This window comes from Otolemur garnettii, unplaced genomic scaffold, assembly GCF_000181295.1.
Source record: "Otolemur garnettii isolate 467f Iridium unplaced genomic scaffold, OtoGar3 scaffold00016, whole genome shotgun sequence".
Lineage (NCBI taxonomy): Eukaryota > Metazoa > Chordata > Mammalia > Primates > Galagidae > Otolemur > Otolemur garnettii.
The window spans coordinates 9,080,742-9,096,724 of NW_003852411.1; the positions used below are offsets into that span (position 1 = coordinate 9,080,742).

A 15,983-nucleotide genomic window follows, 5' to 3' on the forward strand; every position below is an offset into this window, starting at 1 on the left:
GCCGGTTGAGCTACAGGCGCCGAGCCTGCATTTAGAATTCTAATATGGAAGACTATTTTGAATTCAAATCTTGGCTTTCCCACATTGGTGCCCTGTTACTACTGTTCAGTTCCTCATCAGTAAGACTACACCCTATACTTATTATCAAAATTATATGAGATTAATGCAAGAAAAGTACTTGGCACAGTGACTGACATATGACAAGTATCTACTGTCATACATTAAGATATAAAAATATTTTCATTAAATGACACGTCAACCTCTGGAATGCCATCTCATAAACAATGTTCACAGGTTTTATTTTCTATCGTAATACAACTTTTCTTCATATTATTTGAGGATAAAAAGCAATGACTTCTAGTTAATACTTTCACCATCTTTTGAAGCTGATTTTGTAATATTTTGAAAATTTTTGCATATTTACAAAATTAGTTCTTTTTTTACTCTGGAAGTTTACAGTGTCTGTCTACTGTATCCAGCCCCTCTCTTCCCCAGTGCTGTGTTTAGGGGGTGTATACTTCTCACTGAACTCCCATCCTTACCCCCAAGTGCCTTCAGCTTTGAATATCCCTAAATGCCCATCGTGATACCTTCCTCCTCCTCACTCCCTCAGTCTCATCTCTGGCCTATAGTAATCCTATAGCTTGAATCCAACTGCACCTAGCACCACAGTTCCCAAGTTCATTTCAGCTAGTTCATAAGAGAGTCTGTTTTTCCATCCTCTTCTTGTTTTCCCTCTTTCTGGTCTGCAGTCTTTGCATTGACCTGACCACTTCCCCTACCTCCTCCCTGTAGTCCACTCTTCCCTGAAGTTCTGGCTCTGGTTCTACTTTCCTATGCACCCGACTTACGGGAGTGCTTGAGTGCATACACCCTTGTCAGCTGTCCCCTCTCCTGCTCAAACCTCGGTTCCTGCTGAGCAATGGACATGCTGCCCATGAAACTGGTGCCCAGCCCTCCCTTAAAATTCCTGTTTGGTGGGTTGGGTACGGTGGCTTACGTCTGTAATCCCAGAACTCTGGGAGGCCAAGGCAGGTAGATAGCCTGAGCTCACAGGTTTGATACCAGCCTGAGCATGAGTGAGATCCCATCTCTAAAAATAGCTGGGTGTTATAGCGGCACCTGTAGTCTCAGCTACTCAGGAGGCTGAGGCAAGAGAATCGCTTGAGCCCAAGAGTTTGAGATTGCTGTGAGCTGTGATGCCAGGACACTCTACCCAGGGTGACAAAGTGAGACTCTGTCTCAAAAAAAAAAAAAGCCTGTTCGGTGGCCACCGGTCACTTTACAGAAGTCTGGTAAGCAGTGCAGAGAATACCAGCAATGTACAGCCTATGGGCTTGCTTACACACCAGGTGATGGCTGCATGGCACCTTGGAAATAAGCACTGGCCTAGTTGCCTAGCTAAAAAAAAATCAGAACTCATAAAATAGAAATCAGGTTGTGGGATGCCCTCTGCTTCTGCTTTCGGATCCCTTTTGGCTTGTTTCTGTGGCCTACATGGTTGCTGGGCAAATATAAATCAAACTGCGTTCTCTGAATTCTGTGACTTGGGAAGCAGAGGCACCAAATGATGATACGGGAGCTGGAAAGTACTTTGGAGACCATGTGCTCCACTGCCATTGTTTGAAAGATGAGGACTTACGCGGGATCACGTGGAGGAAGAGTGGCCTTGAGAAGGATCACTCCTCCAAATTTCTGCTAACATCAAGTGATAAATTGTCTAAGGACATACAGTGTTTACAGACAGCAGAGAATTTTAATGAGCCAAGTAATTTCTTAACCCTAGTGTTATTTCCCCTTTTTGTGTTTTATTTAAAAATCTCCAGTATACACCCAACTTTTATGTAAACGCATAAGTTGGATCATATTGTAAATGCTGTAAATGTTAGGATTTGTTTTTTTTTTCTCACTCTCTCCTTCCATTCTTTTAATTCCTCCATCAACAATATTAAAAACCCTGCAGGTATCTTTCTGTATTTTTCTTTGTATATACACATACATTATAGGTTTTTTTTTTTAATAGGACCATGTAATACATACTTTTCTCTGTTTTTTTTTTTTATTATTATTCAACAGGGCCTTGTGGAAATCCCTCCAAGACAACTAACAAAGTACTAATTACTTTATTAGCAGCTATATCGTATTCTTTTTTTTCTTTTTTCTGAGACAGGGTCTCGCTCTTTTGCCAAGGCCTGAGTGCCATGGCATCATAGCTCACTGCAACCTCAAACTCCTGGGCTCAAGTGATCCTCCTGCTTCAGCTTCCTGAGTAGCTGGGACCACAGGTGTGTACCAGTGTGCCCTGCTAAATTTTTTATTTTTTAGAAGTGGGGTTCTGTTATTGCCCAGGCTGGCCTCAAACTCCTGTGCTCAAGCAATCCTCCTGCCTCAGCCTCCCAAAGTGCTGGCACTACAGGCATGAGCTACCACACCACCCCATATCCTGTGGCTTATACCTCACATTATTCAACTATTCTCTTATTGACGGCCTTCCCTTTGTTTCCAGGTTTGCCATTATGAACCATAATAAATAAGTCTCCTTGTCCTTATCCTTATACATAGATCCTCATGTTCTTATTTCTATGAGACAGTGCCCAGCAAATAGGATTGCTTGGTAAGTGTATTTTTAACTTAAGAGACATTACCGGATTAGTTTTCATATGTGCTTTAAAATTTTACTTGTCTATAGTGTATGAGAGTCCTCTTTTCCTGCATCCCTGCCAGCAGTAGGTTTTTTTGGTGCCTTTTTTTTTTCTTGAAAAAGTCAAGGAATGAACATCCCTTTTATTTTGAACAGCCTTTCCCTGACTGCCAGGGAGTCCGAGTGTCTTCTCTACTGTTCGCCAGCCACTTTGATGTCCTTCCGTGAGAAGAATCCACCATTGCTCTTTGCCATGGTCCTTCATTCATTCTTTCTCTTGTTCTTTCTTTCTGTTTTTCTTTTGTAGGAACTCTATGGAAGTTTAGATTTGAATATCTACTATATCGATTTTTATATCTCCATTAGAAACATTTTTCTCAGATTCATCATTTCTCTAATGATGTTAGTGAACATGTTATTGTTAACCTTTAATTATGATATGTTTTGCCACGCAAAAGCGTCTAACCTTTATAATAGCCAAATATGTCCATCTTTGCTTGTATGGCTTTTGGATTTCCTGGTTATAATAATAAGATTTCCTTAATGCTATATTAATATAGGATTTCCTCAATTTTTCTTGAAGTTTTTATATTGCTATATTTTTAACATTTAAATCTCTAGTCTGCATGGAAATCATATTACATATGATGTAGTCTAACATTTTCACTTTAAGGGGATAACCAGTCGTGCCTGCACTTTTATCAAATTATTTCATCTTCCCACTGAATTAAACTACTATCTTCACTATGTATTAAAATTATACATACACACACGAGGTCCGACAGTTGAGTTCATGAACTCATCCTAAAAATGCTTTGTAGCTCATGCTGAATATCAGTGTGGTCGCCTTTGAAGCACTCCCCTCAGGAAGCTAGATGCCGGGGCCTAGTCCAGTTTTCAAAGCCATTTTGGAACTCTTTTTTTGGAATGGCCATCTGAGCTGTTGTCATATTACCTTTGATGTCTTGAATGTCATCAAAATGTCTTCCTTTCAATATTTCCTTTATCTTTGGGAATAGAAAAAGGTCCCCGAGGGCCAGTTCGGGTGAGTAGGGAAGGGGCTCCAATACAGTTATTTGTTTACTGGCTAACAGCGCCCTCATGGGCAGTGCTGGGCGAGCTGGTGCACTGCCATGATGCAAGAGTCATGAGTTGTTGGGCAAGATTTTCAGTTAAGATTTTCCTATCTGTTTCTGTATCTGCTATGTTTACTTGGTCTGCTATGCTTCTCACAGCCGACGATTTTGGTGCACAGTCTGATGCATTTTTGCAATGTTTCTTCAATTCTGCTGCTACTGTGCCACCTTGACCTCCCTTCATCAAAGACACCTTTTCTCCCCTCAGAAAAACATTTATTAGTCCTTTTGTACACTGCTCTTTTGTTGATGGTTTTATCCCCATCAACTTGTTCAGCACGTCTCTGATTTCACTTTCACTCTTGCCAAGTTTAACAAGAAATTTACAAATGTTTGATCATTGCTCAGATTCAAGCTCAGGCATTCTTGTGACAACACACAAAAACATGCAACAACAGTGATGAAAGTCACTCAGGAAGACAGCACCACATGTCAGCACGGACACAGCTGCAAGTCAAGGTTACGGAACCTTGCCAGTTGTTTTCTGGGCGGTGCTGCCAGCATAGGCACGCGTCAGACCTCCTATTTGCCTTGTGATTATCTAGGTATCTTCTTTGCTTTTCCATTGATTCATTTGTTTATTCCCATGTTAATGCACTTTTGATTTGATTACAGTAGCTTTTTTGGTTAAATATTCTTAGAAGAAAATTTTCCACTTACACCTCATTCATATTCTTTCCTGGACCATTTTTAAGCACATATTCTTACTTGAAAACTTACATTCATTGTACCTAATTATCCCCTAATGCCTGCTGGGATTCTAATTGCAATTACATTAATTTATGAGTTATTTTAGAAAATATTATTAAATTATTACATGTCTTATTCAATGGGGAGATCTTAAAAATTCATTGTAGAGACCACACTCATACTTGTGGGGATAAACTAAACATTGTAAGAACGTGCATTCCCTGTGGCACAGTGGTTAGGATGCCGGCCACATACACCAAGTCTGGCAGTTCATTTTTTTTTGGCTGGGGCCGGGGCCGAAACCCGCCACCTCCAGTATATGGGGCTGGTGCCTATTCCTTGAGCCATAGGCACCCCCCCCCCAAGTTTGGCAGTTCTAACCCAGCCAGGGCCTGCTAAACAACAATGACAAGTACAACCAAAAATAGCTGAGTGTTGTGGTGGGCACCTGTAGTCCCGGCTACTTGGGAGGCTGAAGCAAGAGAATCACTTGAGCCCAAAAGTTTGAGGTTGCTGTGAGTTGTGATGCCACAGCACTCTACCGAGAGCGACATAGTAAGACTCTGTCTCAAAAAAAAAAAAAGAATGTATATTCTGGGTCTGTCACGAGCTCAAGGCTGCAGTTAGGACCTTGAGTGAAAGAAAGGAGGGAAAGTCCTTGGTAGCTGGAGCAAAGCCCCCAAATGCCGGCTCTGTCCTCAGCCCTTTGCTCACATTGTTTCACCTCACACAACAGTGTCTTGTCGCAGTTAGGAAGCTCTTCAGCTTCACTGGCTCCGGAACCCACTGCCTTGCACTCTGTTGGGAGTCTTCATAACCTTCTTTTATATCTGTACCTCATAATATAAATGGACCATTCTACAGGTGGGTTTGAAGCTTTCATGGCTTGGGTGTTTAAAAACAGGAAATGCTATTTGAGGAGGACATTGTCTGTGCTCTGTGTGGTTTGCCTGTGTGCTTTGGGTCCTGCCTTCCCCTTTGCTTTGAACTCTGGCCACCTGCCACAGTTCAACCCTCCCAGGTCTACTTAGCGCCTATTCCATGAAAATGCACATATCCCAAACCTGACTCCCACGACCCCTAGTTTCTTTCATAGCATTTATCATGCTTGTAACTGTATTATGCATAATTGTGCATTCTTTTCCAAGCACATGTTCTTTCCACCTGTTTTGTGGTTATTCAGGGTGCTGGGGGTCCGGCGGTGAACAGATGATGGGTTTATCATTATTTCCTTCTCAGACTTCATGCCTATGAACCAGATGTGGTTCTCTTATATACAGAGAATCTATATCAAACTATTATCACTTTGTTCCTGGTTAAAACTTCTTTCTGTGTTTTAAATATACCATATTATTGCGATTTTCCTACATGGTGAGTTTTTTTTTTGAAGTTTGCCAGATGAAGTTTGCATTAAATAAAAAATATTTTTAGAGTCCCTACTATACGTCAGGCACCATAATAAGCACTGGGGAGAAGATAGTGATCAAAAATAGATCCATATGAACGAGATTGCCATTTTAAAAGAAGGAAGTTGGGCCAGGCGTGGTGGCCCATGTCTGTAATCCTAGCGCTCTGGCAAGTCAAGGTGGGTAGATTGCTTGAGCTCAGGAGTTCCAAACCAGCCTGAGCAAAGTGAGACCCTGTGTCTACTAAAAATAGAACAAATTAGCCAAGCATAGTGGCACACACCTATAGTCCCAGCTACTCAAGAGGCTGATGCAAGAGGATCACTTGAACCCAAGAGTTGAGGTTGCTGTGAGCTATGATCCCATGGCACTCTACCACAGGTGACAGAGTGAGATCTTGCCTCAAAAATAAATAAATAATGTAAACTAAGGAAGTTGAATCAGTTAGTTTGTAGGCTAATATTTTAAAAGCTAAAGCCATGAGGTCTAACTTTATAAAATGGATAAAGATGTCAGTTAGGAGCCTAAAATGGATTTAGTATTTGATATCTATGTTTAAATTGAAATGTGACTGAGCATAACTGAACATTCTAGACTTGTAGGTTCAGTATTCATAACTAGAAGAATATGAGAATTAAGTTACGGGTAATCAGCCCCTCCAATCCTTGATACTGAAGAATAACACACTTTTTAAAGAATGAATACTACCAGTGTAACTCATTTGCTTTTTAAATATTGTAATAAAATAAATGCTTATTTTTAATTTAGACATTTAACTTTGTCTTGCCCAATATACTTACCGACTAGAAATGTGAGTTAATTAATTTGATCTTAATTAGAAACTGATAATCATTGCTTAGATCTACATTGATTTATTCAACAAATATTTATGGAGTTACACAGTGTGTGTCAAGTACTGTTCTAGGCCCTCAGGAGATAGCAATGAGCAAAACCAAGATTCTTGTTCATATGATATTTATAGCCAAGGGCCCATGGTAGAAACAAAATAAACCAAAAGCATAATAAATAAGAAAATTATGTAATACAATAGAAAGTGATGGCTCGGCGTCTGTGGCTCAAGTGGCCAAGGCACCAGCCACATACACCTAAGGCGGTGGGTTCGAATCCAGCCTGGGCCCACCAAACAACAATGACAGCTGCAACGAAAAAATAGCCAGGCATTGTGGTGGGCGCCTGTGGTCCCAGCTACTTGGGAGGCTGAGGCGGGAGACTCGCTTGAGCCCAGGAGTTGGAGGTTGCTGTGAGCTGTGATGCCACAGCACTCTACCCAGGGGGACAGGTTGAGGCTCTGTAAAAAAATAAAAAAGTGTTAAGTCCTTTTGAAAAATAGTGAGAGTAGACTAAGAGGGTCCAAGAGGGCTGGGGCTGGAGGGATAAGGGCAGGCCAGAGTATAAAATAAGTGATATTAAAGATGTGCAGAATTAAAAAAGGAGAGCTGTGCCTAGCCTAAAATTTAAGAGAAATTTCTAGATATAGAGTACCATCAGAGAAGGTTAAAAAAGTGTTAAGTATTACTTAGCTTGAAAGAAAAGTTCTGGGAAGACAGTAGAATGACTTTCTAATGGTAATGTTCCACTCTACTGGAGCTGTTCTCCACTGTAACATCAGAACTGCCTGGTTATGAGAACGCTTGTGTTCTATCTAACATGTGATATACAGAAAGATTGAGGCAATGTCTTTGGACTGACTTAAACTTGATTAATTTTAATATGTAAGCCCATACAATTTAATAAATATTAGCTTGTACTATCATTAATGGTAATTGGTCTAGAATAATTTATATGCTGTTATAGCTATTTAATTAATAATAAATGCTGGCCTATTACTAGGGAAATGGACCAGACATTAAAAGCACATTATATTTCTATGATTTCATCATGTCTTAAGCACAAAAATACCATTAGGGAGGCCATTTGCAGTGGCCCACAGCTGTAATCCTAGCACTTTGGAAGAACAGGGCAGAAGAATTGCTTGAGGTCAGGAGTTCAAGACTAGTCTGGGTAACAGAGCAAGACTCCTATCTCTACGAAAAATTAAAATTAGATAGATGTGGTGGTGTGCACCCGAGGTCCCAGCAACTTGGGAGGCTGAGATGGGAAGATTGGTTGAGACCAGCAGTTTGAGGTTGCAGAGCCCAGGCAACAGAGTGAGACTCTATCTTTAAAAAAAAATAAAAATAAAAATACTGCTAGGAACTGTGAATACCCAAGAGTTATAACCAGCATATCACCATAGAAAACATGCGTGTATACACATACACACATTTCTTTTTCTTTTTCTTTTCTTTCTTTTTTTTTGAGACAGAGTCTCACTATGTCACCCTCGGTAGAGTACTGTGGTGTCACAGACCACAGCAACCTCCAACTCTTGGGCTGAAGTGATTTTCTTGCCTCAGCCTCCCAAGTAGCTGGGACTACAGGCACCCACCACAATGCCCGGCTATTTTTTGTTGCAGTTGTCATTGTTTAGCTGGCCTGGGCCAGGTTCGAACCCACCACCTTTGGTGTATGTGGCTGGCACCGTAACCACTGTGCTACATGTAGGCACCGAGCCCACACATACATTTCTTTAAAGCTTTGACACTTTTCACACAAGAATTGAGTTTTTGCTTTTAATTCCTCTTTTTCTGTTTTACTAAAAGGGAATTAGATCCTTGGACCATTCTTTCAAATCGTTCCATGGAGTGATTTAATTGCATCATTTGATTCACATCTATAGCCATTGCTGAGATTGTCTACAACAGGAAATGGGCCACCTAAAGCCATCAAACATTTTAACTGTTTTTTCTGTTTGGTGGAGGGAAGAAGCAGGGTGAACAATTTGTTGCTATAAATATAGCAGATCGTTGTAAGGCTGTATCCTGTTTGGAAATGATCTCATCTAATATGTCTATTGCTGGTTAGCAGTTTTCTACCACACTGAACAAGAATAGTAGAGATGGTATTAGCACAGAGCCCCCAACGTTAAAGCTTCAAGGCTTCCTCGCTGATCATAATGTGGGGTTTATGAGTGAGTTATAATCATCAAGAGCCTTAAACTTGAACTAAATTGAACCCACAAAGGAACTTGTTACGTTACCTAATTTCTTATTTTTAATATATTATGTTGATCCTGGGTTTGCTCTATTAGATGAAGCGTGGTCTGTGTCTAATGATGACTTAAAGAAAAAGTCAGCTTGCTTCCTTATCGATTTAGAACAGGTCCCCTTTGTAACTATGCTGTTTGGATGCAGACTGGGGTGCAGAGGCATGCTCTCTTTCATCGCCTCCCTCCTCTGCCCCACCTCAGATAAACCTCTGAAGTCTGAGCATCTGGAGCTGTCCCATACAATATGGGAGCCACTCGCCCCCTGTGGCCCCTGCTCACGAAAATGTGCCAAGTCTAAAAAGAAATGTGCTGTAAGTGTAACAGACACTCCGAGACTTGTATTAAAACAAGAATGCATAGTAGCTCATTAATAATTTTTATGTTGATTATGTATTATTAAGATTAATCTTTTAGGACAGCACCTGTGGCTCAGTGGGCAGGGCGCTGGCCCTATATACCGAGGGTGGCAGGTTCAAACCCAGTCCCAGCCAAACTGCAAATAAAAAAAGACAGCTGGGTGTTGTGGCAGGTGCCTATAGTCCCAGCTACTCAGGAGGCTGAGATAGGAGAATTGCCTAAGCCCAGAAGTTGGAGGTTACTGTGAGCTGTGATGCTATGGCACTCTACTGAGGGCGATAAAGTGACACTCTGTCTCTTAAAAAAAAAAAAAGATTAATCTTTTTTTTGAGAGAGAGTCTCACTTTCTCACTGTTGGTAAAGTGCCATGGTGTCATAGCTCACAGCAACCTCAAACTCTTGGGCTCAAAGTAATTCTCTTGCCTCAAGGTAGAAGACTGCTCAGGCAATCCATCCTCCTTGGCCTCCCAGAGTGCTAGGATTACAGGCAGGAGCCACCACGCCCGGCCTATTAAGATTAATCTTACCTGTTTTTCTTTATTTACTTTTTTGATGTGGCTATTCTAAAATTCAAAATTACATGCACGACTTTCCTTATTCTCTTATTTCTACTGGATAGCACTGTCCTGTCCTATTTCCCCCTTTCATTATCCGGGGGTAGCCTTTAAAGCCAAGTATTGATTAGTTTCTTCAGCCTAGAGAATGATATGTATTTGTGTGTGTGTTTGTGCGTATGTAAGGGGTGTGTGTGCCCCTGTGTGTGTTGGGGGTAGGAGAAGGTTCAATGGGAAGGAAAAGGAGCAAAGGAAGGGAAGAGAAGCCAGCGCCTTCAGCCAGTTGGTATGAGATGCCACCTACTCTCACCTCGAGTACAGAAGAAAGAATAGCTGAGCGCAGGTTAGTTTGCCATAAGGCAAATTTGCTTTCTTTTTTGAGACAGAGTCTCACTCTGTCACCCTGGCTAGAGTGCCATGGTATCATCTTAGCTCACAGCAATCTCAAACTCTTGGACTCAGCCAATCCTCTTTCCTCAGCCTCCTGAGCAGCTGGGACTATAGATGCCCACCACGATACCTGGCTAGTTTTTGTTATTTTTCTATTTTAGTAGAGACAGGGTCTCGCTGTTGCTCAGGTTAATTTTGAACTCCTGAATTCAAGAGATCCACCCCACTTTGGCCTCCCAGAGTGCTAGAGTGCTCTTTGTTTTAAAATAGGGTGAATCATTAGAACCTGAAGCTCATTTGAATTCTCATGTAAAGAAAGCTTCCTTAACATCAAGACAGAAGCAAACCTGAGGGTTGAGAACTATTATCACCACTGTATCCTTAGTTAAGAAGAAGAATAAAAAACTGACCTATATTCCAACGGATAGTCCTGATTGGGACAGAGGGTATAACATTTTGTTCTGTAGCATTTTAGGAAAGAAAAATTTCTGGTTGAGATAGAATCTCTTAAGGTTTTACAGTTTATACTCAAACACCCAAACAAATACAGTAGCTCCTCGGGAGAACTGGATGATTTCGTAAATCACAGTGCTTTTGATAAATGTTAAATTAAGGGGCATCAAGCACAGTCTGCTTTTTCAAAGAAAAAGAAAGGTGTTTTAGAGACCAAACCCATAGGACTGAGTTAATCATTTAATGTTTTATGTAACTTAGTTTTACTGTAATCTTGTCATAGACCACAAAATGGCCGACTTGAATATTGTCACTACTTTATTAGGTTAATTAATGAGATAGCCCAAGTGCTGAAGTCAGTGGAAAGAACCTTGAAATGCATTGCTGTGGAAGGGGAAATGAGGAGGGCAAAGAGGACAAACACTGTCTGATAGAAATGTAATCCGAGTTCAATGTCATTTGATATTTTCTAGTAGCTACACCAATGACTTTCTGCAGCTTAGAGAAAAGATGAGTATCTGAGAGAGAAAGAGAGAGGGAGGGAGAGAAGGTTTAGTGGGAAGAATGGATAAGGTGGCTCTGAAGCTGGAACTTTATGTCCCTGAGTTGGAATGCTATCATGGAAGACACCATTCAAATGTTAATAACACTCACTGTACTTTAGGTTCATCATAGAATCATACTATTCATAACTTAAAAAGGAGACATGACAATCAGCTTCTCATTTAAATGAGAAATTAGGCCCAGAGAAGCAAAGTAACTCACCTCAACTCCCACAGCAGAAGTGGTAGAAGTAGAAATAGGACCTAGTTTTAATTCTTTCTAGACACTGCGCTATGGCCTGTGGATACAGTGACAAATACAACCTGAAAGTCCTCGCCCTTGAGGACATTATAGTGTAGTGGAACACAAGTTCATCCTATTGTGTCACGGATGACACCTCCGTGCTTTGATGTGTGTATACTTGTGCCATCCCCTGACCTGGCCCAGTTCTGGTAGAAATCAGGGAATAGTAATAATACCTTGAAGGATATTTGTGACAAGTCCCAAAGTGCTCCAGGGAGTAAGGATCTTTTTCCTTCACTCATGAAAAGCAAATGAATTGATAGAGGCATTTGATAGAGGCAGCATAGATGTCTTCTGAGTCAGCTGCACGCAACAGTATCAAGGGAAGAATGACCTCAGTGGAAATCCTTCAGTGGGAATCATGCTAGAAGCTGCTTGGATGACTGAACCAGGAGCTGAGCCCTGCTGATGAGGAGGAAGTTGTCAAGCACCTCAGTGTGGACTGAACTCATATGACTGAGTTAATCATTTAATGTTCTACATAACTTAGTTTTATCACATGCTGGGATTTTGGCAACTGTTGGTGCTCCTGGGAGCACTCTGAGATTCTAAGAGGCCAACTGCCAGGACCACTTTGACTCTGGAGAGGCAAATATCACTGATGGTCATGAGAAGATTAGTTTCAAAAACAGTCAGTAGATCAGCATGTATCTTCCTAAGGATAATTAATAGTCTAACATTCCGCAAACTAGGAGCCACAGAATCTCCTCCTCTTTGTTTCTTATGTGTTCCTTTTCAATCATTGCTCATGTGGGTGCATATTTTACATTGCTTAAAGGATGAATAGGTAAGTTTATAATCTATTCTTTGCAATTAAAAGTTGCAGACTACTTTTTCATAATGTGTCTCAGTCACCGTAATTGTTATATTTGTGACTGCATAATACTCCGTTCAGTAACCCTATGTGATTTTGCTTAAACTTGTAAGCCAAGTCATTAACCTTGAACTTTTCTGAAAGTAACTGGGAATGCTTAGAGGTTTTGCTATAAAATCACACATTTTCCCTAAGTTTAAAGCCATGTTAAATGGGTCCCCTGGTGAGACAACATGTGCTGACTCATAGAGTCACAGGCCTTTGACCACCCCAATGCTCTCCCAGTGAATTTTGGCTTAAAGCAATTACACAAAATTGGTACACACTGTGGGCTAAGCTTGCCTAGAAATTAAAAGAACTCTCTTGGCAGCTTGGCTCTTGCTTGTAACAGGTCAGGAATGTAGACACTATTTTTACTGGTACATGAGTGAAGTTCCCATTAAAGAAAAAGTGAGCTGTTGTCTAAGAACTTGAACACTAAATTGTATGCTGTCCCTCCAAACCTAAGCAGGGAACCAAGAAATTAACCAATGTTCTCAAACCTTCCTAATCAGGGCAAAGTTCTGGGATTCCAGGCTGCCATCCCTGCCTCTTAGGAAGAGAATGGAACATGGGTCAATTTAATTTATGTCTTTGGGAAAAGGTGACAAATGAGGAACCTGAGATACATCACCCTATGCAAGGGTAGGCTGCTAAGGTTAGACGTTTTGAGTAACGTTGGGTTCTTTTTGATGGGGCTAGAATTTATATTCTACCTATAATCGTTATTCTTATTTAATGACGTATTAAAATCAGTTATTTAATTCACATGACTTTGGGAAATGCCATAGACTTTCTTTGATTTCATTTTTTTCGATTTTATACCAGAAATGATTTACCTCTGGCTTACCTGTCTCATGAGACTGCAGTGAGAATCAAATGAGATGTTGTAAACTGACAAGTTTAAGGTAGATGCTATCATATTAATCATCAGTAATGACGAGTAGAATTTCCCCATATAACATCACCAGCCAGGTGCTGTACTCGGTGGGTTTTTCGGGCTAAGATACGATGCCATGATGCCAGTTAATGCCATCAATCCCAGCAGTTTGTTTTCTAAGATAAACCTGGCCAAGTCATTTCCCCGTCTGCCTCTCCTTATAAAAAGAATGTTCTCCTAGGTATTGGTATGACTCAGGCATCTTGATTTCACAAGACAAAGGTCATCCATAGAATCAGTCAAGAAGAATTTCTGTAATATTTTTGTGTGCTACAGTGACAAATTATACCAAGATCCATTTGTTCACAGCCATTTCTGGGAATAAGAAAAGGTACCATCAAAAATAAAGGACAAGTCTGCAACTAGAGGAACAGCTTCCCTGTTCACTTGAAAACTCAAACTTGCTTTCAATTGTGTCCAGGTTGTGTGGTGAATTCCTCCCTGCAGAGAGCGAGCCACACAGCTCCCCGCAATGTCACCAAGAGGCACATGACCCAGTTTCTGCGGTTTGAGCTGAAAGATTACCCAAGTGTGTGCATTGCCACAACTGCCTGTAAAACATTAGGTGGTGGACACTTTTTAAAGAGGAAATTAGATAGTTTTTATTTGTTTTGCTTAAGTTTTCGTGTGTAATTTTTATCTTTTTTTTACTCCTGAGGACATTTTAGTAGCACCTTCACAAGTAGCGGTGGGAGGGTTGTGGGAGTCAGTTCTGCGCTCGCTGTCTTAGAATACAAATCTACCCATAGACAGCCATATGTATTTGTCCTGGGCAGGTAGGAATGATTGACTGTTATTGTTCTCCTGGGCTGACTCTGCCTGTGTAGGTTAAGGCACACAGGGTAATAGATTAACTCTTTTAAACCCATGGAAATCATGTTCAATGGATCACATCTTTAGGGCAGAATATTTTGATGGCATTCAGAAAGAAACAAATATTTTCTCTTCCCATACCGGGGTTCTGATTTTTGGAAGAGACTAGGGCATGGGTCATTTTTAAAGGCTTTGAAGAAACTTAAGGTAAAGGTAACTGAGATCATTCATGCTAGAGAATAGAAAGCTATCACACACAAGATACAATCCATATGTTCCCTGAATACTTAAAAAGGGAAAATGAGATCAACAAGGATTATGTCTGAGGATTTGTGTCTACACAGTGATGACAGCTTCTGAATGGAGCATTCTAGATGTTTGAAATGGTCCCTATGAACCTGCCCAAAGTGATGTCTCCTTATCCACATATTTTTTGATAAAGCTTCATCATAGTGCCATATTTAAACATCACTTTGATTAATTAGAAGGGTTTATTTGGGTTAAGTAGGTGAACAGTTGACAGAGAGGACAGAGACTTAAGTTAAGTCTCTTAACTTTTTAATGAGAGGACAAAGCCATCAAGACCTTAAGCATTCTAGAGTGATGTTCTTCAGGTGGCGCCTGTGGCTCAAAGGAGTAGGGTGCCATCCCCATATCCTGGAGGTGGCAGGTTCAAACCCAGCCCCCGCCAAAAACTGCAAAAAAAAAAAAAAAAAAAGTAATGGTCTTCTGATCTTTTTTGTCTGTGTAATTTTTTTTTTCTCAAAGGAGATTATAAACCTCCCGCAATAGAATCACCTGAAAATCTTGTTTAAATGCAGATTCCTAGATCCAATTCCAGACCTGCTAAATCAGAATCTTAGGGGTAAGAACAAGACTAGAATTTTTAATAAGCCCCACAAGTGAATGATGCTTGAGATCCACTCCCCTAATGCTGGGTAGAGGAGGGGTTCTCAAAGTGTATTCTTGGACCTGCAGCAATAGCATCCCCTGGGAACCTGTTAGAACCAAATTCTTAGGCCCTACCTCATACCTGCTGGGTGAGAAACTCTGGGGTGGGGCCCTGCAGTCTGTTTTAGGAAGCTCTCTAGGTGACTTTGGGGCTCACCAAAGCCTGACGAGCACTGGAAAACAGTTCGTAAGTTGCCTTCAGCAACTCTTTACAACAGCATGCGGAAACTCATTCAGACAATGTAACACTGACGTCCCCAGTTCTCTGGGTGGCACAGGAGGAGGTGAGTGGCAGGTGCCTCATCTGTATTTACAGCCACTCCCCATGGCTGACATCACCACCTGAGCTCCACCTCCTGCCAGATCAGCAGCATTAGGTTCTCAGAATCCTGCTATAAACTGCTTGTGTGAGGAATCTAAGCTATGCTCCTTATGAGAATCTAATACCTGATGATCTGAGGTGGAGCAAAGGTAGTGATGCTAGCTCTGGGGAACAGCTGAAAATACAGGATGGAACCATCTAGTTCTGGGAACACAAGCTCAAGGCTCCCACTGGTTCTTCATTATGGTGAGGTGTATAATTATTTCATTATCTATTGCAGTGTAATAATAATAGCAGTACAAATGCACAATAAATGTAATGCACTTGAAACATTCCAAAACCATACGCCCAGCCCCTAGTCCATGGAAAAATTGTCTTCCATGAAACCAGTCCCTGGGGCCAAAAGGTTGGGACTGCTGATGTAATGCATGCCCACACTTGGGTTTTGTTTGAAATTTCAGATCAGAAGGAATTCTACCAGAGATTTAATTCAACACTTACTCTAGAGTTTTTTTTTTTTTT

The 15,983-nt window shown here is 41.0% G+C and overlaps 1 protein-coding gene across 1 annotated transcript in view; it reads left to right on the forward strand.

Moving 5' to 3' along the window:
• Positions 1 to 15,983, forward strand: part of FAM129A (family with sequence similarity 129 member A) — a 157,021-nt gene that overhangs the window by 98,529 nt on the left and 42,509 nt on the right. Inside the window, exon 5 of the mRNA XM_023510807.1 lies at positions 13,797 to 13,881. Coding sequence (XP_023366575.1) covers positions 13,797 to 13,881 — 85 coding nt within the window. The remainder of the gene's footprint in view (positions 1 to 13,796; positions 13,882 to 15,983) is intronic.